This window comes from Lissotriton vulgaris, chromosome 6 (assembly GCF_964263255.1).
Source record: "Lissotriton vulgaris chromosome 6, aLisVul1.2, whole genome shotgun sequence".
Lineage (NCBI taxonomy): Eukaryota > Metazoa > Chordata > Amphibia > Caudata > Salamandridae > Lissotriton > Lissotriton vulgaris.
Window position 1 is genome coordinate 1,842,688,823 of NC_141694.1, and position 26,901 is coordinate 1,842,715,723.

Consider the following 26,901-nt stretch of genomic DNA (forward strand, 5'->3'; position numbering starts at 1 on the left):
AAACACACAACACCCTATATACAACCTGCTAACACATAATCAGATTGCCTAAATGAAGAAACAGTAATAATACTGACTCTACGAATGAGCCGGAAACGTACAAAGCTTTTGAACAAAAAATCAACCTGCAAACAGACATTTGATAGCAAACAACTTGGTATGAAGTTTATACACCAACACTTAATCTCCTTTTGTATTCTACTCTTTAGTGTCCTATTGCTATTTCTTCTCTATGTTTGTATCTCAGATTTACCGTTCTTCATGTTTTCTTTAATTTTAGTGTTCAATTGGCTCCATATTCTTCTTTCAACAACCTCCTGATAGATCTCCAAGACCATATATTTCTTTTTTCAATGTCAGTGTCCTTCTCCATTGTCTTGTTTCTTTACTTGTCTTAATCTCACATTATTCTCATTTCCAAATCCCTGTGTTGTCGGCCTAAGTACAATTGTGTCTCATACTCATGTTTCATATTGTTCATTGTGCATCCTTTTTTCTTTATTTTACCCTTTCAGCTTAACTTCATCTAGCGACCATGTGCTCGGTCATAAATGTGCTTCTATTTCACTTTATTTCAACTGTCGTATTCTTCCCGCTTGTATGAATCCCATTGTTTCTTTTTTAAGAACGTTTCCACTGCTTGTTGTCCTGCATATTACTAATTAGTCCCTCTAAGAGGAATACCTGTGCCCATCCTCTGTGCTTCTCACAATTGACTGTGTCTCTTCTTTCACATCGCATCTTTATTGATATACTCCTCTTATCTGCTGCTTTATTGTCTACATACATGCCTTCTATTAGTTTTGAGAGTATTCAAAGTGGAACTGGGTGTGAAATTAAGGTATATGTTTTTTTAAAGTCATCTGAACTGTAATCAAATGCTATTTGTTAGTTAAAACAAGATAAGTAATAGCCATGCTCCGTTGAGTACCGCAGACGGACTGATCAAGCTGGATGCCAGTTAATAACATTTAACACTCATTATGGAAGCTGAGACGGAGTACCTTGCTGGCCTTCTTGGCACCCAGCAACATGAGTGGTACATGGATTACGAACAGTTGTCACAGCAGCAATAAATAATGTGCACAAGCTACAACAGTAGACACCACCTCACAACTTTGGGGTGGCTTTAGTGTTAGACAGCTGCACAACTCCACCAAACATAAGCAGATGTCCAGTTCATCTTATTTAGAGTGTACGGATATCTACACACCCTAAATAGTGTTTTGACAAATGTCCAACATTCGCAAATTTCTGAAGCAGGCCCTTTGTCTTTACAACAATACTGTGATTGGTTCAGCGTTTAAGATGATTAAGATAATCTCAATGGCTTCCTAAGAGTCTTCGGGTTTCTACAATTAACAGAAAACAAATAAATCTGAAAAATGGAAACATGATTACAAAAGAAAATATTTAGGGGAAATCTTTCAATTTCAGTGTATTATTTCCACTTGTACAAGTATTAGATTTCTCACAGGTCTGTAGGTTGTGAAAATGGAATGCTGTTCATGCAGCATTTTGAAAATGGAGATGCAATGTATCAATAAACATTGCTCACAAAGTTAGAGATTCTATTCTTTGAAAGTGTAGCTGTAAGGAAATAATCTTGTCTAAGGATTTTTAGTGATTCGTTATTTCAACAGCAATATTCACAATCTTCTAAAAAGGGGGAATGGCTCGACAGCAGAAAGTTCCACAGGCATTTAATGATTGCTAGTGTTAAAACATGCAGTGGAGGCCAGGTTACCAGAAGGCACCTTTTGGGGCAAACCTGTAGTCCAGAACAGATTTTCAAACTATGTGAAACTGAAAAAACCTGCAGAGAGGCAAATGAGCACAAATAACTAGCGAGAGAAATAAAAACGTGATTAAACATAAAATGATTAAATTTACCTTTTAGTCCCTTGGGAACCGCTTGCAATTAAAGGGACAATCTCATTTGATACTTTTTGTACCATTGGTCTGTTCAACTCAAAGTACCTCCCGGGAGCTTTTACAGCATTTATTCAGTCCAGGGGTGAAGAATCTTAACTTACCAGATGGCAGAGATGAGACACGCTTAAACCAACCAAACTCTCTTTAAACACAAGTTATAAAGAGGACAAGGCCGGGTCATGTAGAAGCAGGTAGAGAACGTTAGCTGTGTACCTGGGGCCGGCATATCCTGACCTCATCCTTTCTGAAACTACATGGCAGTTGCATCAGATCACTGTCAACTTCTAGAATCTTTCTCCACCCAGAAACTCCCAAAAATGTTAAAAGTCCAGGAGAGGTGGAGTGGAGGTGGGACATTGGTGGCACAAAAGAAATGGTCAATTTCAGGTCCTTCTTCAAGAATAGGCCTTTTCACAGACTACCAATCACAATTCGTAGTGATCTGGGTCAGGTTTCTCAACTTTAGTTCCATCTGGAAGAGTGATTCGCACACTTGTCAGTCGCTCATATCCATCTGGGTCAGTGTATACCACAGCATGCTTTCGGATACTCCGTCCTATCTGCCAGTTATGTGCAAGACGCACAATCATTTTTATAAAATGAGGATGATCCTCTCTGTGACGACTTATTCGCTTTTTCTTGATTTCCTCTACAATCCAGCATTTAAGCCATTCCTCTCTGTTGTTTTCCACAAAATCCATCACTTCCTCTGGGACATAAGGATACTCCATGCCCCAAACTTCATTTACAAATTTGCGGACCTCCATTTCCGCCCGACTTAACCGTGGAAGCCAATTTCGATAAGGCGTTGCTGGGAGCACCCATACATCGCTACTTCGTGCAGTTTCATTAGCAGTCCCCAGTATCTCCCTTCCCGCACGCGTACCCTGGATTCTTGACTTCTTGGTTTCTGCATTCTTGACACCTTGTTTCTCCTGTTTTTGACAGTGGAGCGGAAGTTGACTAACACACCATGAATTTTCACTGTTAGTTACAGTGCTCTGACTTGCTTTAAAAGTCAGATCATCATCTGGATGCCTTGCATGTGGCTTATGAAAATCTACTGATTTTGTTTCCCACGAAATGTCAAGCTCCCCATAGCAGGATTTCTCAACACAGCACTTTGCGACTGAACATTCTTCTACATCCATGAACTCTGAAAGTAAGTTGGTGACCTCTGAGCAGCATATACTCTCAACGTCAGTAAGTTCCACACTGGTCTCCAACCACTCATTGACTTTTAAAGCTGCAAATTCATGTCGGAGATCAGCCATGCACAGCAAGGATCTTGCATGTACGTTGGTTGGCAATGGTATTTTATCTTGTTCACAATTTATAGTGCGCTCCTCGCTGGCCCGGCTCTTAAAAGATACCAGCATATAATCCTGGGCAGCAGATGCAGTGCAGATGTCTTCAGTGTTCTCACTGAGCTCTGCGACTTTCCAGCTTTCGTTATCATGTTCTGTGTTCGTACTAAATAAAGAAGTACCTTGGCTCTCACCTTCTTCCCCATCAATTGACAGAGTCTGTCCTTGAGGACTCGAGCCATCATTCGTCGATCTTTCACCCTCAATAGTACCATCTAGTCTCTCGTCTTCAGCTCCGTTGGGTGTCTGCAGAGCGGCATTCCAAACTTCTTTACCCTGGCACATATTCTCCCTTACGTTTTTGATAATCTGCGCTGACCTCCACTGGAGGAATTCTGCTTCAGTACCCCTGACAGGCTGGAAGTACATTGCTTGGCAGCTGTCACACCATGCCTCTGGATCAATGTGCTGTCCTCGGCGCTGGCAATTCCAACAAACCGGGACCTCTTCATTCTGACCATCCTTGATGCAGCATATACGTCCAGTAGGAAGGGAGCTGGCCATCTTTGCAAAAACGATCACAAATGGTGATGTAACACACTCAGGTTCACAATAATATGATTCTGCAAAGTAACATATAAGACAGAAAACAAGGCTTAATCAACATGCAGGAGCAACATTTCGGGGTTAATTTCACGGATGCAATATCAGTTTAATGTAACACATTAGAAATGTCAAAACAAAGCAAATACACTATCAGAAAACAGTACTACACCTCTATGTAAAATATAGGAAACAATGGCTAATGACTGAAAAAAAGGGACATCAAGCACAGTGTAGTGAAAAAATGGGCTCGTCTTCAGAACTTATTTGTACTTATTTTATACTATGTAGTTAGCATGCCTAGCCAACCAGTTTTTAAGTAGACTGTAATATAAGTGAAGGTCACAGGGGAGGCTGAAAGGGCGATGGGTACAAAATAAAATCAAAGTTTGGAGCCTTTGTTTGTAATTTTGTTACAAGACAGGAGGCTTTATTATGTAGTTCTGGGCAGCAATGAACAAACATAAAAAAAGGACATTATCCACTATAAATAGAAGATGTGCACATTTAACTTCCACTTTTCTGGCTGCGTCTCTGGGCATTTTGCCATTTATAAACGATTTTATTGTATGATTCATTAACGATTTAAGCATTGAGGATATCGTCACCTTTGACATTGTGGTTTTCATGTTCTTTGGTGGGGCAAATGCTTAAATTAACACACAGACTCTTTCTGGTTGTTTGCTTTTCTTTGTAATTACTTTCTTGCTGTTTATGTTAAGGGGTGTGTGATTCGCCAGGTGTAATGTTTCTGATTCTTCAGGCTCTCTGGGTTCGTCCTCAAGAGGTTTTTCAGCTATAAAAGCTGCATGTAACACAATGTCATTTTTCCTTAATAAAGAAACTATGAGATCTATTTCACTTGCTGTGAGGGATTAATTCTCGGTTAGATCACTTATTTGTTATCATTTAAATTAAAATAGAAAAGAAGCAGAAGAAGATGAGATGCTTAAAAAGATCCTCTGCAACTTATTTACACTTCTGTGTCTAATTCAATTTAGAAAGTGGTCTCCTCATCATTTAGAAATGTGACCACTGAAATAGGTAACTCAGTGGCAAGTGCAGCACCAAACGCATTGTCTGTACCTGTGGGCAGCAGAGTACATTTCCAGCAAGGGGAATCTTTTAGTCAAGTTGGCAAGAGAAGGATGAAGAAGAATCATACTTCCCCTCATGGGTATGAGGGTGGTGACAGTTCAGTTCTTCATATGGATAATGTCCCATGGTCAATGTGGCAAGACCCAATGGTGGGTGCTATGCGAAGTCCAATTAAGAGATCTTACGATGGCATTATTGAAGACAAATTGATGAAGATTGTGAGATTCTAGAGTAAAGGCGGCAAAGATGTCTAATAGAACATCAATGAAACAAGTATCATGGAGGACAGGATATCGTGATCAATGTTCTTCCCACAGAGTTTAATTGGAAGATGTTTACTTGTCATCAGAAGAATTGGTACAGAAGGTAGCAATAGAATAGTGTCTCCTATACACAAGGATTTTTTGCCAACACCCTATTTTTGGTTTAGATAAAAAACAAAAAATGTACTTTTAGAAACTTGAGAGATTTAAAACAATTTGTACATTACTGCCATTTCAAGATGGAGATGATTATAAGTCTTGGGGATATTCTTCCGCAAAAAGATTGGTTGATACGCTGGATCTAATAAATGCTTACTTAACAGTACCAATAAGTCAGCAGCACAGGAGATATCTGCAATTCCTGTGGCAAGGGTGGTGTTCAGGTTCAAGTCCATTCATTCAGGTTATCCTCTGCTCCTTGGTACGTTACCAAGCTGTTAAAACCTCTGGCGGAGGCACTCAGAGAACAGGAACTGTAGATGGTTGTGTCTCTAGACAAGTTGATATTCCTAGGACATGAGAAGGAGAATCTAGTAAAGCAGGTTCAAAGTGCCAAAGAGTTGATCCAAACACTGGGTTTCATTAATAACGTAGCAAAAAGGGTGGCATTTTTGGGGTTTCTGGTGGATTCAGAGAAGGAGATACTGATGTTACCTGAATCAAAAGCTAAGAGTACTCAAGGGGCAATTGAGGTTGATATTGACTCAGTAGTAGATTCCTCTTGGCCAGTTGGTAAGGCCAGTGGACCTTCTCTCTTCCTCAATTCAGTTGGTTTTTTTGGGACCATATTATAGGCCCCTTCATCGTGTGAAGATGAGCGATCTGCAAAGGTGTTTGGAATACTCACATGTGATTCTTTTAGATCAGGATAAAGGGAGGAAATACATTGGTGGCTAGATCACAGAGATGCCATCTTCCCTACTTCTACAGATTTAGTCTTAGAATCAGATGCAAAACTTTGGGGCTGGGGGACCAGATGTGGTAGTTGCTCGAATTGAGGAGGATGGTCCAGTAGGGAGTTGGCAATTTAAACTATGTACAGCTTATTGCAGGCTCCTTTGCAAATGGAAGCCTGGTTAAAAACACATACAGGGCAAAGAGTAGTTCTCCTTTGGAGAGACAGGTACGTAAACAGACTGGAGGGAACGAGATCAAGACTGTTGACAGTACTGGCCAGATCCATCTGTGAGTTTTGACTTCAGCAGATGAGTTCTCTTGTTACAGAATATATTATGGTCCATGCAATATGGCATGGGACTATAATTCAAGGACCCTGTTTGACGACAGCGAGGGGAGTCTGAATCTTCAGATATTAAATGATATGAACAAGATGTGGGGTACTACCCACATAGATCTTTTCACCTCTCTGTTTGATAGCTCAGCGTAGGAAATATTTCAGCTGGAGACCAAAAACACAGGTCAGCAACAGATGCTTTTCTTCAGGGATAGTCTGTTGGAAATCTCTACACATTTTCACCTTCTGTCATAATGCCAAGATGAATGTCTCGGATCTGCAAGTAATTAGCAAGTGGTACTTTGGTAACTCCACCAAGGAGAGAACAACCTTGGTATCCCCTCTCATATATTGTCAAGGGATTACTGAATTCCAATTAAGGTTTTGATCAATTATTCAGGGGTCCTCGTGGGCACTGCACTGTTATGACTGTGTCCTAGAAGGCAAGCTCACTCTGGTAACATCAAACCTTTCAGGATGTCTACAGATATCTCAGGGCTTTCTGAGAGCAGCCTCTGGTTATATCAAAGCACCCTGAGCAAAGTGCACAACAAGGGTATATAGGTCTAGAATAAATTGTGTGTGTAACACGTTTTGATCTCGTTCTGTCAAATGTCACAAGTGTCCTAATGTTTCTTGCATCGCTTGCAGCTAGTCAGAAGGCCGGCCTATAGGGCAATTAATGGCTATAGGTCAGCTATACCTGTAGGACAACAGAAGATGTAAGGCAAACCAGTTGGGCAATGTCCGTTAGTTTGAAGGTTATTTAAAGGGATAAGGTTTTCCAACTCACCCAAGCCTAAATATTCTACCTTGCAGGATGTGAATAGGGTACTAAAGCCTTTTCAGGTATGGAAAGCTGTTGCTTAAACTGTTGTCCGCAAAGATGGTGATATTGCTACGTTTTGGTCTCTTTTAGACAGGTGCCAGATATTAGGGCTTTAGAACTTTCCCTCATGTATTTTTCACGAGTGGGAGTTCATTTTACTGTCACAACGCGAACCAAGAATTCTTACACTGCAACTGAATTTCCAGCTTTTCCTTTACACCCTAAGTTATGTGTTGTAAGATGTCTCACGCAGTACATACAAATAAATGAAAACCGAAGGACGTCTGATTCGCAGCTTTTGCTAACTCTGCTTTGAATGTTGTAGGAATGCTTTAAACTGGCATAATAGAGCCTTCTGTCATGTAAAATAAATTAGATTGCTGATTCTCTCTTACAGTTATTGAAGGAAGACCCTGATTTCATTAAAGACAGAGGCGAATACTATTTCACCTCAGATATCATGAAGCCTAGTACCTGTTGTAACATACAGTTTTGATTATTCTAGTGCCAATTTCAACTAGCCAAGCAAAGGGCGTCAGCCTTTAAACATGGCCTTTTTGCAAGGGGGTGGTGGTGCAGATGAAAGGCACATATTGGAAGGATGGTGATCAACAGAAAGAAGAGGCTCTTTGGCTGTCCTTAGATTTGTGCTGCTGCTTGGATTTTCATGTACCACATACTCTAAGCCATCAAGAAAAGAAGAAGGTAAAAGAGGACTGTTTCTATTTGTAGTAGTTTGTGTCCTTCTTTTATGTTTGTTGCTCCCTGTCCAGAGGGCAGGACTGCTGGAAATGTAGTATACATTAAACATGCTGTGTAAATAAAAGACAAGAAGAGAGACTACATAATATTCGCCTCCTTTGCTTTAATAAAATCAAGAGTTCCTTCAGCAACTTTTTAGGAGAATCTACAATTCTTCTCTCATCATCCGTAACAGTCACAAATAGACACAGACCAAAAATGGCCATTCATTCATCGCAAGGAAGATAAGCTAGAAGTCCAAAAGCAGAAGTTACTTACATATACAACTTGTAATTACTCTGAGTCCCAATGCTTGAGAAAAAAATGGTATAATTTCAAAGTATTCTGAAGCTTAAAATGAGACAGACAGCTAATCCAGACACTTCCAAGACAGCTAATCCAGACACTTCCAAAGCTCTGGCTAGACTAAGCGCAATTTGTGGAGCAGCCACGTCGCGGCCATACTCAGCTCTCCTAGAATTTTACAAAAAGTATGACTGATGGTCCACATGGCTGTCACAGTGCTGACAGGTCAGGGTGAGCTAGGCTAACACCCAGAAGAGGAAGTTTCCTGATAGTAAAATATCTCAGAATAAAGTATAGAAGGCAGTGAGTGCTCAGCGGAAGGATGGGTGTCTGAATGCCAGGGCTAGTGACAAAGTAAACAATGTAAGGTCTGTCAGAAGACTGAAGCAACTACAAATAAGACAGAAACAACCTGACCGACCTAACATTTGAACTGTTATGGGCCTGTTTAGCATCTGAAGATGGATGCTGAGAAAAAGATACCGTAGGAACAGTTGAAACATTGAAATGTGGAGCACTCTATTGAATACAATAGAGTACTCTGTGCTTCTACGGGTCAGTAAAAGCCAGCAGAGCAACATTCCAATGTTGTTTGAGCAAAGGCCTCTGGGCTCCGGAAGCCTTTGTTTTATTTGTTAGAACATGCTGCCCTCTAGTGGCAGAATGTTATAATAGTCTTATAGCCCTTCGTAGCTGGGCTATACCGACCATTAAAGTCCCGCTCCCTTTAACGCTGGAGCGGGCCTTCAATGGCCAGTATAGCCCACTACGGCGGGCTATAAGGCTATATTGGAACATTGGAATGTTGAGAACTCCATTAGAGAAAATTAAGTAGCTCCGGGCTTATAATGTTTGTACTCATGTTTCTCCCTTTTTAATTGACAACATTCTACCCTTAGTGGGTGAAATGTTGTAATAACCTTTCTGTCTCGAACTATCCAGGTTATTAAAGGTCCTCTCCCTTGTTATAGGTCCGAGTCACTCAAATTCATGGGCTTTAACCAGTTTAGCCCTGGACAGCCGGCTATGATAGTGGGTTCTTACAAGAATCCTGATCCCAAAGACCACTAACGGGCTTGGGATGTGAAAGGCTGCAGCCTCCTGTATGTTCTCATCGCAACGGGGAATACGTTCTTCCAGGATGCCAGTTTAATAAATGTCATTGAATGCTACAAGCTTGAGACACCCTGTGTATGAAAAGCGCAGAAACAACCCTTAAATGCACAGCCAAACGGGGCCAGCAATCCTGGGGTAGAAGTGGAAGTGCACATGTAAACATAATTTAACAACATTTTGAAAAGAGAAGCATTTTCTCTCTGACCTGTTCTAGAGGCCAATAACTGTTCAACTGGATATTCAATAGTTGGTGATCAGTTGAGACACCAATTACAACACAAGATCTAGTGTACATGAAACCAAGTTCAAGTCCTTTGTGGAGTCTCAATGTTAAAACTTCAGTCACCTCTCTTTATATTGGCATGTGGTTGAATTTCCTTAGCTGCCTGAAAAACTTCACTGTATATGTGTGTATTTCTAGAGCACGGTTTCAAAAATACCAAAGATTGCACAAGTCCTCAGTTATGAAGTGGGCAAGTTAAAAAAATGTACACAAGGGAGCATCACAACGCCATTTAGATCTAGATAAGAGTCCCTCTTTAAAGTCAAACAACTGGGGAATTAATATGTTTGCAGCATGTGGTGCTACTAGAAAAGTTGGATCTCCAACGACTTTTAAACATGAGATACACCAGAAGACAGATAGTAAGAAAACACGTATAAAAAGGAATTTAGACATGTATCCTCGATTAATCCAGTCTCTGACCATTCAGAAGGTAGACATGTCACATTGCAAATGTTCATTAATTGTACAGTCAGTAACACTGGTTCACCATCTTTTTGCTCAACTCAAAAGTAGATAAGTTTACTCTCCGAAGATTACCCACCTGTGAGTCCTGAACAGCACAGAACAGAACAAAGGCCAACCACATGTATTTGGATAGAGCCCAAGACCATGTCTCAAAGGCCAGCATGTATGACTGGGAACGGGGCAACCTATTTTAATATGGAGAGAAGGAAGTAGAAAGCTCATGAACAACTCTCCCATCAGTGACTTACATTATCTTATACAGGTTCTTCAACGCCTCTACGCTCTGGATGCTTCCTAACAGAATGACTTGCAATGCTAAGCCACAGACAGATCACGTACTATCTAACTCCTCTCTCCTCTGTGCCACATATTATGGTATGGCCAATCCACTCTTCTGGGACCTAAAGGCACATGTGCTAAGATTTCTGGTGCAAATGCCACAAGTAGAGGATAACTGGAATAAGAACCGCAGACTCTCATAAATCTTCTGAGATAACAAAGTATAGGATTAATGCCATTGTCATTAATGGTAGGTCCATGGACATGGGCAGGCCGACTTAAATTAGCAGTATAATGGTGACCTAATTGTCATTACTTGAATCCTGACTCGTTCAGTGGATTATATTTCTGTGGCACTCCCAAAAAGTTACAAATGTAAACATGTAAGCTCGGCATGTAAGCTTAGCTAGTGCAAGAGTAGGATTTGCACTGATAAGAGATTTATTTGCAGAAGGATTTTTGTGTGCATAAATCTAATCACAGGGGACTGAAAAGTAGGGAAGAAACAAGTTACTTACCTGTAACTTTAGTTCTCCAGTATTGGTAACTTTCATAGATTCCCATTGCTTGTATCATTCCCCGTCGTCGGAATGGGAGCCTCGGTAATAATATATATATATATATACCTAGGTAAATACACCCTAATAGGTGTAAAAAAGGTAAAAAATTTAGGCCTAGGCCTCATTATCTTTTGCAGCCTATTGCTGTCATTATGTAAAAAGACCCAAAGTCCCCTTAGCAACCAATCAGATCAGCCTCACCCTGTAGAACCTTCCTGAGAAAGCTCAGAGCCTCAGATTTTCGTAGCCGTTGCTTTGCCACATAATCACCTAGCCCTAAAGTGAGCTTTCCCAGGGGAGGCGGGTGGGCGCATGGGAATCTATGAAAGTTACCAATACTGGAGAACTAAAGTTACAGGTAAGTAACTTGTTTCTTACTCCAGTATTGGAACTTTCATAGATTCCCATTGCTTGTATCAGAGTAGATAGCAGTTAGCATACCTCAAACATTTCGTGCACAGTATAGAATCATTATCAGCCAATGACCTCACAGATTATAACAACTATAAAGCAGTAACAAAGCATAATAAACGAAATGTTTGAAAAAACAGGAGGAGGGAAGAGAGGAAAGCTCACCTCTTATTGGAAGAGATTTCTCAGGACTGCCTGTCCTACAGCCGAATCCTCCTTTGCAGCCGCCTCCAGGCAGTAATGTCTCGTGAAGGAGTGCGTACTGCTCCAGGTGGCTGCTCTGCAAATGTCCTTTATGGATACTCCAGCAAACAGTGCCGCTGATGCTGAGACCGACCTTGTGGAATGTGCCTTCACCTGTCCTTGTAAAGGTTTGCCTGCCGCCTGGTGGCAGAACCGGATCGCACTAGTTATCCATCTAGATATCCCTTGTTTTGACAAAGGAAATCCTTTCCTTGGGGCTCCGAAAGCCACAAACAGTTGGGGTGTTTTTCGAAATCCAGCTGTGCGTTGTAGATAAAATTTCAAACATCTCTGAACGTCCAGAGAATGAAGTGTCCTCTCAGCCTGGGTTGAAGGCCGAGGAAAAAAAGATTTCAAAACCACTGGCTCGTTAAGATGAAAGTCTGTCGGTACCTTCGGAATGAACTTGGGGTTCATCCGCAGGATAACTGTATCATTCTTGAACTGTAAGAAGGGTTCTTTGATGGTTAAAGCCTGAAGCTCTCCTACTCTCCTTGCAGAGGTGAGTGCCAAAAGAAGCGCCACTTTCCATGATAGGAACTTCAGGTCCGCTTTATGCACTGGCTCAAATGGCGGTCTCATTAGCTGAGCCAGGACCACATTCAAGTGCCACACCGGAGGTGGGGGCCTAACTGGCGGGAAAACTCTAAACAGTCCTTTCAGGAATTGTTTGATTACTCTCGCTGATAATAGAGAGGGACCCGATCTCGTTCTCCTATACCTGGAAATAGCTGCCAAGTGGACCTTGATAGAAGCATGAGCCAGACCTGCTTGTGCCAATGAAAGAATATATGGTAAGAGTTGATGCGGAGCTGACGAGAAAGGATGTACTTTTTCCCTCTGACACCACAAATGGAACCTCTTCCATTTCGCTCTATATGTCTTATTAGTGCTAGGGGCTCGTGCCTGTGCCAAGATGGTCCTGCATTCTTCCGGGATGTTTAAATCCTTAAACTCTCTGTATTCAGGAGCCAAGCCGCCAACTGAAGCGAGCTCGGGTTCGGGTGAAGAACTTGGCCGTTGTACATAGACAGAAGTGTCAGTTTGGGTTGCAGATGAATGGGTGGTGTCTCTGATAGGAGAAGCAACTCCGTGTACCAAAACTGGCGAGCCCAGGCAGGCGCTATTAGTATCATCCTGCACCTGTCCATCTTGAGTTTCTTGAGGACTCGAGGAATTAGGGGAAATGGCGGAAAGGCGTAAACAAACGCGCCTGACCAGGACATCGAAAGGGCATTCCCCAGTGACCCTCGATGGTGTTCCCTGCTTGCGTAACACCGGCATTTCTTGTTCCCCGGTGTTGCAAACAGGTCGATCGCTGGGGTCCCCCAACGGGAGAAGATGTCCTTGATCACTGCGTCCTCCAATTCCCACTCGTGCGAGACTGCTCTCAGGCGGCTTAGCGTATCCGCCTTCGTGTTGCATACTCCTGGAAGGTGTTCTGCTACGAGTGTGATGTTCTGCGCTATCGCCCATTCCCACAGTATTTGGGCTTCCTGTGAAAGCAGTGGCGATCTTGTGCCTCCCTGCTTGTTGACGTAATGCATTGCGGTGGTGTTGTCCGTCCGCACCAGGATTGCTGAATCTGTAATCCTTGGGAGGAAAGCCAACATTGCCAGTCGAATAGCTCTTAACTCCAGAACGTTGATATGTAGATGACGTTCTTCCTGAGTCCAGTGACCACTGACCTGGAGGTCTTGCATGACCGCTCCCCAACCTTGAAGAGAAGCGTCCGTGGTAATGACCTGAGGAGCCCTTGCAGCCTTGAAACTGAGTCCCACAGTGAGGTGAGATCTTTTCATCCACCATGAAACCGACCGTTTCATCCGCTGGGTTATCGCCACCCTGTCGTCGAACGAACCTTCCACTTGTCTCCACTGAAGGTCCAGCTCCTCCTGCAGGGGGCGCATTCGCAGTCTGCAATGCGGAATCAATTGAATACAGGATGAAATCGACCCTAGAAGAGATTTGTACATCCTGACTGTCATCCAACTTCTCTTTTGGCAACGGGTGGCTGACGATATGAGTTTCATCTGTCTCTCTTCCGATGGGAAGGCTTTGCACTCCTGAGTATTGAGTATCGCTCCCAAGAACTTCACCGTACTTGCAGGCTGAAGAACTGACTTTTCCTTGTTGAGTTGTAAACCCAGATGAATAAAGAGGTTCAAGCACGTGTCCACTGCCTTCGATGCCTCTTGCAAGCTTGGGGCCTTCAGCAGCCAGTCGTCTAAGTACGGGAATACTTCCAGCGACTGTCTTCTCAGAAATGCTGCTACCGGTGCCAGCACCTTTGTGAATATCCGAGGAGCGGACTTTAATCCAAATGGGAGCACCATGAACTGGAAGTGACTCTTGCCTACTGTAAAGCGAAGGAAACGTCTGTGAGCTGGATGGATCGGGATATGAAAATAGGCATCTTCCAGGTCTAATGTTGCCATGTAGTCGCCTGGGTTCAAGAGGCGCAATATGTCCTGGAGTGAAATCATCCGAAACGATAGTTTCGTGAGATAGGTGTTGAGCTCCCTCAAGTCCAGGATAGGACGCCACTTTTGTTTTGTCTTTCGGATCAGAAAAAATCTGGAATAGAAACCTTCTCCCCTTTGTGATAGGGGAACACGCTGGATCGCCCCTTTTTGAAGCATTTGTTGAGCTTCCTCTTGAAGAAGGTTCAGATGGCTGGAAGTAGCGGCGTGGGGAGCTCTTGTAGGTGGAAAGTCCTGGAATTCTAGAGTATGCCCATTTCGGATGATATTTAATACCCACTGATCCGATGTAATCTCTTCCCAGCTGCTCAGATGTTGTGATATCCTGCCGCCCACTGGAGATCCCAGAAGCGGAGGAACAGTTGGCAGAGTCGGGAGGCCGCTATTGACGCTTGCCAGCGTCCTTGCCCTGACGCCCCTGTCGTCCACGAGCGTTCTGGCGAGAGAAAGACTGGGATTGCGACTGCCTCTGATAGTATTGATTGCCGTACTGGGGCCTGTAAGACTGCGACTGCTGTGAATATCGCTGTTGCTGATAACCTCCTCTAGGTGAAGAGAAACCTCTTCCTCGTGCTCCACGGAACGGTGTCTTTCTATATTGCAGGTTCCCCAGAGCCCTTGCTGTCTCTGTGTCCTTCTTTATACCCTGTAGGGTATCGTCGACATGTTTCCCAAACAACATGTCCCCGTCGAAGGGCAAATCCAAAATCCTATTCTGGACCTCTGGCCGGAAGTATGTAGCTCTCAGCCATCCTTGTCGCCGAAGAACCGCTGCACTGCCTAGGGCACGGAAAGAGATGGTGGCGATGTCCATCGCGCAGTCAATCATTTCCGAAGAGGAACGTTGTCCCTCTTCCAGAAGTTTCTGTGCTTCCGCTTTCTGGTCATCCGCTAGCAGATTCACATAGTGTGCCACATCACTCCACATCTGGCGGTCGTACCTTGCTAGGATCGCCAAGGCATTCGCCGCTCTGACCAGCAAGCTAGCCATCGACGAAAAACGCTTCCCAGCGTTGTCCAACCTTCTACCCTCCTTATCCGGCGGAGTCGTGAGGGTGGCCGAAGGATTCCGCGATTTCTTCTGTGCCGCCTGCGATATGACCGAGTCAGGTCTAGGTTGTCCAATCAAACAGGCGGGACTGTCATCTGGAGCTTTATATTTTTTCTCCAAGCGCGGAAGAGTTGGAATGACCGTCGCTGGGGTCTGCATCACTTTCTTCCCTTCCTCCCATATGTGCTCCACAATGGGAATCGAGCGCACGGCCTTACGGTATGCCTCTTTGAAATCGTATAAAAAACAATCTGTAGATGTTGTCGGCATCGCTAACTTAAAGCGCGCTGTGGCTCTTTCCATCAGGCTGAAGAAACCTCCTACATCAGCCGGAGGCGAATCGACCGGGTCTGGCACTGGTGAAGCCGGATCCGGAGCAATATATTGGTTCCATTCACTCTCTTGATCTTGGTTTTGCCCCGTTTCCTCTTCATCCGAGGTATCCACTTGGACTTGCGGAGGATATGCCCTCTCATGTTCTTCCTGTGCAGGCCGCACTGACTGTGCTGCCACCACCTGCGGTTGAACCTGTGCTTGACCTTCCACAGGTTGCGACCCCTTCTTGCTCCTATACTCCTCCAGCATAGCCCTCAAGTCTGTCAAAAGACTTATAGGCATCGATACCATGCCCTGCTGTGGTTGGGTATCTTGGTATGCAACCTGTCTCTCTGGCCGCTGTTCCTTTTGATAATAATATTCCTCATCCAAATCCGAATCATGGTATTTCAGATTCAATTGTGATGGACTGTAAGCGTCCCCATACATCTCATTTTCCTCTTCTGAGTAGTCATCTTCATCCAACAAAAGGGGTGGAGGTAATGATGGTACCTTCCTTGGAGAAGTCATATCTGGGGTTATCCTCCTCCTTCTGATGTTCTCTGGCGCTCCTGTCGTCAACGGCGTTGAAAACAAATCCACCGTTTCTATATTCTGAATCGTCGTCGACGGCATCGTCGACGAGAGTCCCTTCACCGTCGACGGCATCGTCGACGGAACCATCATCGTCGTCGGGTTCACCGTCGACGGGATCGTCGACGGAACTGTCATCGTCGACGGGTCCATCGTCGACGGGCTCGTCGACGGAGCTGTCGTCGTCGACGGGCTCACCGTCCTCGTCGACGGGATCGTCGTCATCGAGATTGCCACCGTCGACGGAATAGTCATCGTCGACGGGATGGTCTTCGTCGACGTGGTGGTCACCGTCGACGTGGTCATCGTCGACGACGCCGTCGTCGATCCAGTCTTCGTCGACGGAATCGACATCGAGGTCCTCGTCGTCCTCGTCGTCGCTGGATGGCTCGTCGACGACTGAGGAGACAAAATCACCTCAGATGATTTAGAGTCCTTCTTGACCCCTGTAGAAGCCTCTACAGTCGGTTTTTTGACGGACTTGGCTACTTTAACCTGGTGGGAAGGCCCAGCCGAGCTCTCATCCAGTTTAGCCTTTTGCACCTGCAGTGCCTGCCTTTCCCTCTCCTTTACACTCACGTGAGGAGATTCGATAGGCCCTGGCTTGCCAGACCTATCAGAGGTCACACGCACAGCCTTTAAGGGGGGTTCAGTTGAAGTGTCCACAGACGATCCGCCCCTCTTCAATGAAGTCTTTGAAGATGTTGATCTGGCATCTTCCTCATCACCAGACACTACTTCCTCCCTCCTTTCCAACTTCCTGAGCCACAGAAGCAGCCGTCCTTCACGATCACGGAGGGTTTTAACAGACATTCTCCTGCATATACTACACTTATCGACCTTATGGTCTGGGTATAGACAGTAAATACAGTCTTGATGTTGATCCTCTGTATAAAGTCGTTTTTTGCCACAAGTGGCACAAGACCTGAAAAGGCTCTTCTTTTCCTTATCAGCCATGACAAAGCTGAAAGAAATCCTTAAAGAAAACTGTTTAAACAGTACCTCAAGTTGAAGTTAGAGCAGAGCTCTAAGGAGACTCCCTGTCACCAACGAAGCGGTAGAAAATCTGAGGCTCTGAGCTTTCTCAGGAAGGTTCTACAGGGTGAGGCTGATCTGATTGGTTGCTAAGGGGACTTTGGGTCTTTTTACATAATGACAGCAATAGGCTGCAAAAGATAATGAGGCCTAGGCCTAAATTTTTTACCTTTTTTACACCTATTAGGGTGTATTTACCTAGGTATATATATATATATATTATTACCGAGGCTCCCATTCCGACGACGGGGAATGATACAAGCAATGGGAATCTATGAAAGTTCCAATACTGGAGTAAGTGGTAGTTTCAGGGCTGGAATGCCCTGTGAATTTGTACAGTTCTAAATATCCTCCTTTTCCCCAGCATTCACTAACTCCTCTCACACCCATTGGCACCCTGGAAATGGGTTGAAATTTAGTCCTGACAAGAGAAGTACAACATTTACAGGGTGCGAAAGGGACCACCCGTCCAAAAAGTAAAGTGAGGTTATAGAGAAAGGAGTTTAATTAAGGGTCAAGGGGGGAAAAGTTTTAACAAGTGAATTTGCACTTATAATGCAGATTTGCACATAAGCAAATCAAGGTAGTTACATTTACTCATGCCAAAACAGATTTCAATAAACCTTCCTATGAGTATACTTTATAGGCCTACTTTTACGAAGTATTCTTCCACGTTTATGTACATGGATAAGGCGTAATCTGCCATTAAATGCATTTTTGTACTGAAATGTTTTGCTGCCAGTGTCAGAGGTAGGGGGCACTCGGTTAGTCACCAGCATAAGCAAGGCTCCCAAAGAGGTCACACAGGCAGCGATGTCCTCAACTGAAAGACCAGTGCAGATTCTGGATTTCCTCCACAGGTGGCAGAGGCTGTGGGACCTTCAGAAGTCTAGTCCTTCTTCCCAGTAAAAGTTAGGGTAAAACCAATGGCCTTTCTCCCAGCCTTAAAGACACACACAACGCCTGGGTTCTGCAGACAGTGCAAGTTTTCCATTTGGAGTTCTACATGACTCCGAAGCAAGTACATCGCACAGAAGCTCTCATCTTTTCAGAGAAATGGAGAATAGTAAGAGATGCAAAGGAAGCAGCCCTCGGGGCCCAAGAGAGCAGTAGTCAGATAATTGCAAACCAAACCAGGAACTTTGTCAGGAATATTTTTCTGGTGCAGAAGAAAGAAAATGGGCAGCACCCTATGCTTAACCTCAGGGAGTTTAATGGTTGGCTTGTTTATCGCCACTTAGAAATGGAAGGTATCCACCTTCTCAAGGACATTGTTCAGCAGAACTACAGGATGGTCCGTCAGGATTTAATAGACGCCTGTTTGAACATCCCACTTTTCGCTCCACAAAAACACTTCCTACAGTTTTCCTGGAGGAGCCATATTTTTAAGTTCACTTTGCTTTCCTTTGTTTTGTCCTCTGCTCCATGATGTTTCACCAAGTTAATGAGGCTTCTAGGGGAAGCTTTAAGGGCGAAGGGTATAAGGCTAATTGTGTTCCCAGACAATCTGCTCCTCATGGGCCAATTGTGGGAGTGGTTGCTTTGGCGCCTGCAGATCATGATTACTCTTCTTCAAAGTCTTGTCCTTGTGATCAGCAAAAACAAGTCTGGCCTGGCCCCTCGTCAGTTGATCACCTTTCTGGGTTCCTTGATCAAGGTGATTCCTGCCTCCCTTCACTTTCCGAAGGTAAAGGTTACGTCACTCTCCTGTCCTTCAGGAAATTTTCCATCCCAAACTGGCACACATTGTGGGGGCTCCTTTCCTCCTTATCCAATCAATTCTTCCAGTCTCTCTCCATTACTGGGCCCTACAAAGACTCAAAAAAGTACAACTTAGCAAGGGCCTGAGGTATTCAAGCTTGGTACCCTTCATGGAGGAAGTCAAAACGGAAATCGGTTGTTGCTTGGAGCATATAGAAGCCTAGAATGGGGGAGCAATTCTTGGCAATTCCACTGACCTAGTCATAGAATCGGATGCCAATCAGACACGCTGTGGGTGCACTGCAGTGACATTGGCACAGGCTGGCACTGATCAGCAGGGGAACTTTAAATCCCTAAAAACTGTCTCAAATTGTAAATGGGTTCTTTCACAGTAAAGGCACTGATGACAGACCACCTCTCCTGTTGCTTTCTTTTGAGGATGGACAATATTTCTGCAGTCAGCTACATAAGCAGTCTGGGTGGGATAAGATCCATTGCGCTGGGAGAATCGGCCTAAGGATTTGTGAATTTCAATCTAGCCAATAAGATATCGGTAGCAGCAAAGCATCTTCCAGGTTCCTTCAATGTAGTGGCAGACTGGAATTTGAGATACTGGATGATGCCAAGCGGCCGGATGTTGTCATATACCATACTTTTTGGGCTGTTGGACAAGTTGCAAAGTGGACCTCTTTGTCTCCCGTCTGAACAGTCAACTAGAGAAATTCTTCAGTTGGCGTCCGGATCCGGAGGCCTGGGTGGTGGACATCTTTGTCCAAGATTGGGAGGGTGGGCGAGAAATTACGCCTTCCCTTCCTTTGGCCAAATGGGCTAGGGAAGTCGATCTCAGATCTGGGGAGCCGGGTTCCAGTCTCGGTAATGATGCTCAGCATCTTGTGATTCTGGGCAAATCACTTAATATCCCAGTGCCTAACAAAAATGAATGTGTTCTTGTGTAACGTTACTGGTGCTCATGTAAAACGATCTGATACCCGATACCTTCGCGTCATGTGCGCGCTATATAAAACTCCTGGGGGAATGGCCATCGGCCCAAGTAAGGGGACCATTGGCGGAAGTAATTTTGTTGAGACCTCTTTGGAGGGCGCACGCTTGGTTTCTGGTTCTTCTGAGCTTGTTTGAGATTCTCTGATCCTTCAATCCTTCTCAAGACTGGAATATTCTGACAAATCGTTGGGGAGAAATGCATCAGCTTGTCTTGCAGGAGTCTCTTAGCCTTATGGCAAGGAGAATTTCAGGGCACGTTAGTCTCTCCCTACCCTTTGCCACAGGGTCAAATATTCATCCAAGGAGCTTGAGGAGACAGTACCAACAAGCATTAAAGATTTGCTTGGTGACACTTGTCTGCTTGGTTTATGGGACGTGGGTTTGGATCCTATGAGGCCATGCCTAGTCTACATCCTGAATTTTCTTATAGAGTTAGAAGAGCAGGGTCTATCTTATCGGTCTGTCAATGCTGCGAGTTCGGCAATCTCACCAAGCCATCTGACCCTGGTTGTGGTTCCTGGCGGGGAACACCCCTTGGTATGAAAGCAACTGTGGGGAATTCATCTCTTAAAATTCCATATTATGGGTTGTAAATTTGGTCCTAAATCTCTTCTTGTCCTCTCCTCGAATAAATTCCAGACTTGAAAAAAAATTCTCAAAACTTCAGTGCTACTTTGCCTAGTCTTCTGCAGACGGGTATCTGATGTCAGAACCTTAGACTTGACAGGCTGGATGTTTAATCCAGATGGACTGACCTTAGATTAAAGAATAAACCCTCCAGCTCTTCTAGAACATTTCATAGTCCAGCAAAAGAAAGCCACTTCCCTATCAGTGCACAACTAATCATCTTACATACACTACTACATCTCCTTTGGAGCACATCCAACCACCTACGGCACATGTAAATTACATAAACACCGTTCGGGTCTCTTCGGATCTTACAATGTTCTTTCGTTCTTCTGGGAACACTAACAGTAGTACAACAGCTAAAGGACTTGCAGGAACATTACCTCCTATCAGCCATGAGCTTCAAACAGACTGACACTTAGGGAGAAGTGGCGCCTTCATTTGGATGCTCATGCCTGCATCATGGAGTATGCTGTAATGACACAAACATATTGTATTTACATATACAACAAGTGTATGTAAGGGTGAGTTGCACCGTCACCTACACGAATAGGGTAAATATTTGGTTTACCATGAAAACCGTACACAAACTTTCCTTTGCTTAACAGGTTACATTTCTTGGCTTTACTGGAACATAGAGGCAGAAAGTTATTATCCCCCTAAATTGCAGCAAAGTGAAAAATATTTTGAAAAATACATATTATCACTCAGACTTGTAGTGTCCTCTTTCCTGCTTGATTAGGGCGTCATTTCCTGGTATGGACGAGATTCCCCCACCCCCCCATATGCGTGGGGGAAGGCAGGACAGTCAGAATGAGCTGAAGCACAGGAAGAAAGGATAACTTGCTGAGGACTCTCTGTGAGCGGAATACAAAGATTGTTACTCTGTAGGATTGCTTCCTACAATGATCTCCAAATGCCAAATTCTTTTTGTCTCAACTACCAACAAGAATAAGCAATAAATACATTCCTGTCTTTATTATATGGATTTTTGTGGTATGTGAAGACAATCACTGCATTCGTGAGGAGGCTGTGAGTCACAGGCGCTGCTTGGTCTCAACACTCTGGACCTTTTCAACTTTCTTCTGTGAGCAGTAAGCATGTTGTCCTCCATCAATGAGAAACTTAAAGCAAAGACTGAGGTAGTCAGGTCATTAATTGTTGGCGTCTGACCTGCAGTCCATCCTGTGCAGTTGTCTGCTGCCTCTGTCTGACCCTCTGATCTTTACCCTGACCACCATCCACAATCTTGGGCCACCCTGGTGCAGGTGGGTTTAGTATCTATGTGGAGGCACATCAGGGCATCGAAACTGACAGAAGACTGCTCTGCCTCTGTATACGCTGCAACACCCAACACATAAGAAATATTATATTTCAACTTGAGGAAATCGAAAGAGACTCTTCCACAAAGCTCACAGAAAGTCTAATGGTGTATGGTCGACTTGAAAGTTAATTGTTTCACTTTATCATGCACTACCCAGGTGAAGCAAGAGGTTTGTTTGCCATGTGCCTGAGGTATTCAGCGTTGCTATTTTGAAAACTACAGCTGCAAGGAAAGATTCCACTCGCAAATTAATGCTGGACTTGACTCTGTTGCTCACTAAAAAAACTGCTATAAAAGTCTTGGAAACTCAAAGACATCTTGTCCATGGCCTGTACATTCCGCACTGCTGTATGTGAAGCAAACATAATAAACAGACATAAGTATCAGACTAGAATTCAAGAGATAGTGAACATAAATAATCTATGCTTCTAAGACAATATCCAAAGGAGGCCTATGCTACCTGTGTTCCTACCGACTGCCTCAGACCGGTGTTTGTCCTGCAGCTCAAAGTGCAAGCCACTAATTTGGAAAGTCAAGCCATTTTCAAAGTTTCTGCTGGAGTTAATCTGAATGCAAAGGCCACCAACAGATTCCTTTCAAGGCTTTTGAGTCTAGGTTATGCCGATACCAGGGAGAAACACTTTTTCAAGAGGACTCCATGGTATCAGAGAAACAGTGGCCCAGTAAACCCTCACCAGTGGCTTTGTCCACTGAGAGGAAGAAGTCAAGCACAGTCAGGATTTTCTCCGTAAGGATAGCATTTTAACTGCGTTAAAAAAAACGCAGTTAAAAAAAATTAATTGAGAAGAATTGATGTGTTGCATCTCTCTTTGGTCGGAAGGGTAAACGCTATAAAATGGTAATGTTTCCCAAAGTCCTGTACCTTTTTAGGGCGATTCCCCATCTGATAGATGATAAAATATTGAATAAGCTGGAATCAGTCTTCATAAAATTTATTTGGCATTATGGAAAGATCAGACGCTCTACTAATCTTATGTCATTGCCAAGGGAAAGGGGTGGTATGGCACTTCCAAATCTTAGATTATACCATTGGTCTTGCCTTCTAATTCAAATGCCTATATTACTCCAAATCAATACCAACTCTGTGGAGGGGAACCTCAATCCTGGGACTCGAGGACCACCCCCATTTTATGAAATGTTACTAGGAAGAAACGCCACTGGACTTTTGCTCCGTGAAGTTGAGCGCAGGTTTTATAAAAAGGCACGCTTTAAGACCTTATTAGGGGCCTGGTCTGTTTGGAAAACCATCCTGAAACATTTTAAAGCCCCTAAAGTAAACTCATATCTCCTGGCAAATTCAGGTCTATTTCCACAATTGAGGTCAGATAGGAGTCTTCAGGAATGGAAGCGAATGGGGGTTAAGAGTATCGAAAATGTAATGGAGGGAGATAAGATCAGAGGGTTTGAGGACCTGCAAAAGCTATATAACATTCCACCTACTCATTGGCTTCTATATGAACAAATAGCCCACACTCTACGGGGCCTAAAACCTAAATTAAAGCCCAAAATAGATATCACTGTACTGGAGGCATTGGACAGAGGGTGCAGAAAGATTAAAATAATATATAACTTATTAGTAGATAAGATTCAAGATGACATCGAGAAAACGGAGAGCGGTTGGGCTAGTAAATTGAACAATCCTGATGTCTATCTTGATCTCTCTATCGAACTGAATAAAAAGCTCTTTCGGACCACAAATCTACGGGCTCAGCATTATAAGACAGTATTTAAGCTGTATCATACCCCGGCTAAATTATTTGAGTGGGGTGTTAGACAGGACGACTGTTGCCCTAGATGTGGTTCACATCAAGCGGACATAATTCATATGTTTGTCACATGTGTTAGATTGGGCCCTCTTAAGGATGAGATCATCAAATTCTGGGAGGGGCTGCTAGGTCACAAGATCGATCTATCCCAGACATTGGTATTAATAAGCACAGATTCAAAACTGGGTCTAGAAGAAGATGAGGAAGCCCTGGTCTTTCTGTCAGTAGCGGTCATGCGAATACTGATTTCTGCAAATTGGAAAGATGAAAACACCCCCTCCTTTCAGATGTGGCTATCGAGACTCCTAGGCGTTCATAATATTGAGTCCTGTCTGTATGAATTTAAAGGAGTTAAAAAACGTGAGATGGGAAGACATCTATGGGCGCCTATTCTGAAATGGAGGGAAGACAGAACCATTTTATGAACAGAGTTTGACAAAATGTTATCATTTTATCTGTATTTAATTGCCCTGATTGAATTCCAGCCACTTATCATGAATTGAACATCTATTTATTTGGAATAACTAATCTATTTATGTCATTTCATGTATATATTTGGTTTTAATGCTCTATATGTGTTTACACAATAGTTTAAGATGTATATTGCAATTTACCTTCAATAAAAATGTATTTAAAAAAAAAAGGATAGCATTTTAACTGATGACAATGATCTTTCTAAACTTGTAATGGACATTGAAAATTCAAGGTATTCATAGAAGCCAATGGTGGGACGCAGGGATGTGGAATTCCTATAGCCCGACGCCCAGGACATATTGTTTGGGGTCAAGGGCAACAAGTTTTAATGTGTATTTAGTCCTTGGGAGAAGTACGCCCAACCCCGTGAAAAACACAAACCCTTTGGCTGCCAGTTTGCAGTACCACATTAAGGATCAGCGAAGGGTACTGCCTGTAGTTTAGTTAATATGTGTGTGCATGTCTTAATGCTGTTCAAACTTGTATTTATGGTTCATTAATTGAAAGCCTTTATTATTAGGGAAAGCGCTGTAAGTAAATGTACGTTCTGACTGCACTACTGACAGTGGTTCCAGTATGAAAATGTGTACACACTGTTTCAAAGTTTAGCAACATGAGGCTATGCATGATGCTCACAGAATGCTCTCTGATTAGATGCAAATATTTGCAGAAGCTTGAAAGCAAGATTAATGTTTCTTTGCTTTCAATATAAAATCTTCCTAAAAAATGAAAGTAGGGAAATAACATTTTGCTAAACTACTGTAAATTTCAGGTACCATTTCTTTGCAGTATCATTTAGTAAAATGTGTTGATGCATGCTAGTATTTCCCAAAAATATTCCTATTGGAAAATTTGTGTAACCAGTTTCAATAAGATTATGGGAAACAAAAATAACCAAGCCTTGGCAAAGCCAGTAGGTCTGACATTGGTGGTCAGCTTTTTAGTTTTGGTAATGCGCGACTTGTTTTGGCATGGCTTTTGTAAAACCTTATTGATGTGAGTGCTGCCGGGCCCTCAACATTATAACAAACATTCGCAAACGCAAAAATAGTTTTTGGTCTCATAGAGCACACACTGCCACATTAGTTACTGGTACTGATCAAAACTACTTTGTGTACCGATATGCTCCTTGTGAAAGAGCAGCATGCTGTCACTCACAGTGAAGCCAGCCAATTCAGAGAGCGAGAGAGAGAATTTTAATAAACACAAAAGGTCATGGTTAACGCTAGACCAAATTAGGGGCCCATTTATTAAAGAAAGTCTCAAAAGTGCACCTTTTGGTATATGGCTTTCGTGAATTCACAAGAATTTACATTAGTAGGGCAAGAAATTGTACTTCTACAAAATATTTGTGAACTGCATTTTAGCATGAGCAAATATGCATGTGTAGATTTGCTCATGTGAAAACCTGGATGTTTGAAAGTTCATTTACCCTCCAACTACTTTTTTGCCCAACTCTGAAAGAAGGTTTACGTATGCCACTCTCAGGAGTAAATTTCCAACATTTCTCAGTATGGGAAAGATTAGAGAAGATTTGCTGAAAACCCTAAAACATGCAAGTTAGTAGGTTTGCACAGGCTCAATAGGGCATTCCAAGCCTGGAACTACTGCTTACCACCACCATCTTCAGTCCCAGTATGTGGAGCTGCGGAAATGTGCCAACATAAAATGATTACTAGTATTCAAACACCACTATGGGATATACCCTGGCATAATCAGAGGGGCTATATAAGAGCTCTTATATAATGAGACTGCTGCCATAATTTTTGGGAGAACTAGATGGCACCACAGGGACAAGTGGATTTTGTTACAGGACAAGTAGATTTATGAAGCAACCTGCCCCATGGACAAGCAGATATTTTAATAAATTCCACACCCCTGGGGACGAATAATGTAATGATTGATGCCGCTTTTGAGATTCTTGCAAACCCAGCCATGTTAAAGACCCCAAATGTATGCATCTACGCCTACAGCTCAAAGAAGTCCCTCAGGTGCTTAGGCCCATTTCATCTGAAACTCTCTCACCGGTCACACGCTGTTGATGGTGATGTTTATGTGGTGGAGGCTGCAGCTGGCACTGGGTGTCTTCTCAGTTTTAAGTCTGAAATTTCCACGAGTCTACTGCAGGTACTGTGACAGCTTCTTGCTAAGTTCTCTAAAGAAGAAGAGGCCATAGATGCTATTCAGATGCTTCATGAACTCTTTCAAGGTCGAGGAAACTCACAAACTGACTGAAACATCTACATATATATGAATTGGTAGGGAAACCATTCAACATTCAGAAACAGGTAGAAGATAAACTTGACAATTTTCGGAAGCTTTAAGTCATAAAGCCCCCTTGACAACCCCACCCCCTGGTGCCTCCAATTGTTCTTGTGCCCAAATATTAGTTTGAGAAGAAGAAAAAAATCAGATCTGCGTGGACATGCAATGTCCAAACCTTGCAATTCAGTGTGAAAGACATCTTGCACCTTGTATCCATGATTTGATGCACAGCTCAAAGGAGCAAAAGTCTTCTCAAATTTAGATTTAAGGCTATCATCATAAAATGGAATCAGAATAGAACTCTAAATACAGTTTTGCATTTGTGACCTATGCTAGTGGCAGCCTCACTAGTCCTGGAAAAAGCTATTTGCAAGCAGAGAAGGAAAGTCTGGCTGTTGTATGGGCCTGTGAAAATGTTCTCCTATTTGTGTAGGCAAGATGTTTTTCAGGGTCACTGACCATCAAGCACTGGTCTCTCTACCTGAAATCGCCAAAACAATAATGCCTTTCAGCAGCAAAAGAGGAAGTCTGTACTTGCAGGACTACAAATTCAGCATTAGTCATCAA

At 43.3% G+C, this 26,901-nt stretch overlaps 1 protein-coding gene across 1 annotated transcript; it reads right to left on the bottom strand.

The window, feature by feature from the left end:
- LOC147709621 (uncharacterized) lies at nt 1–26,191 on the bottom strand. The gene is made up of 2 exons (XM_086925518.1): nt 26,095–26,191; nt 1–3,865 (listed from the first exon to the last, which is right to left on the bottom strand). Exon 2 carries the CDS (start codon nt 3,804–3,806, stop codon nt 2,361–2,363), a length of 1,446 nt encoding a protein of 481 aa, XP_086781644.1. The 5' UTR covers nt 3,807–3,865; nt 26,095–26,191; the 3' UTR covers nt 1–2,360.
- Between the last annotated feature and the right edge of the window lie 710 nt (nt 26,192–26,901).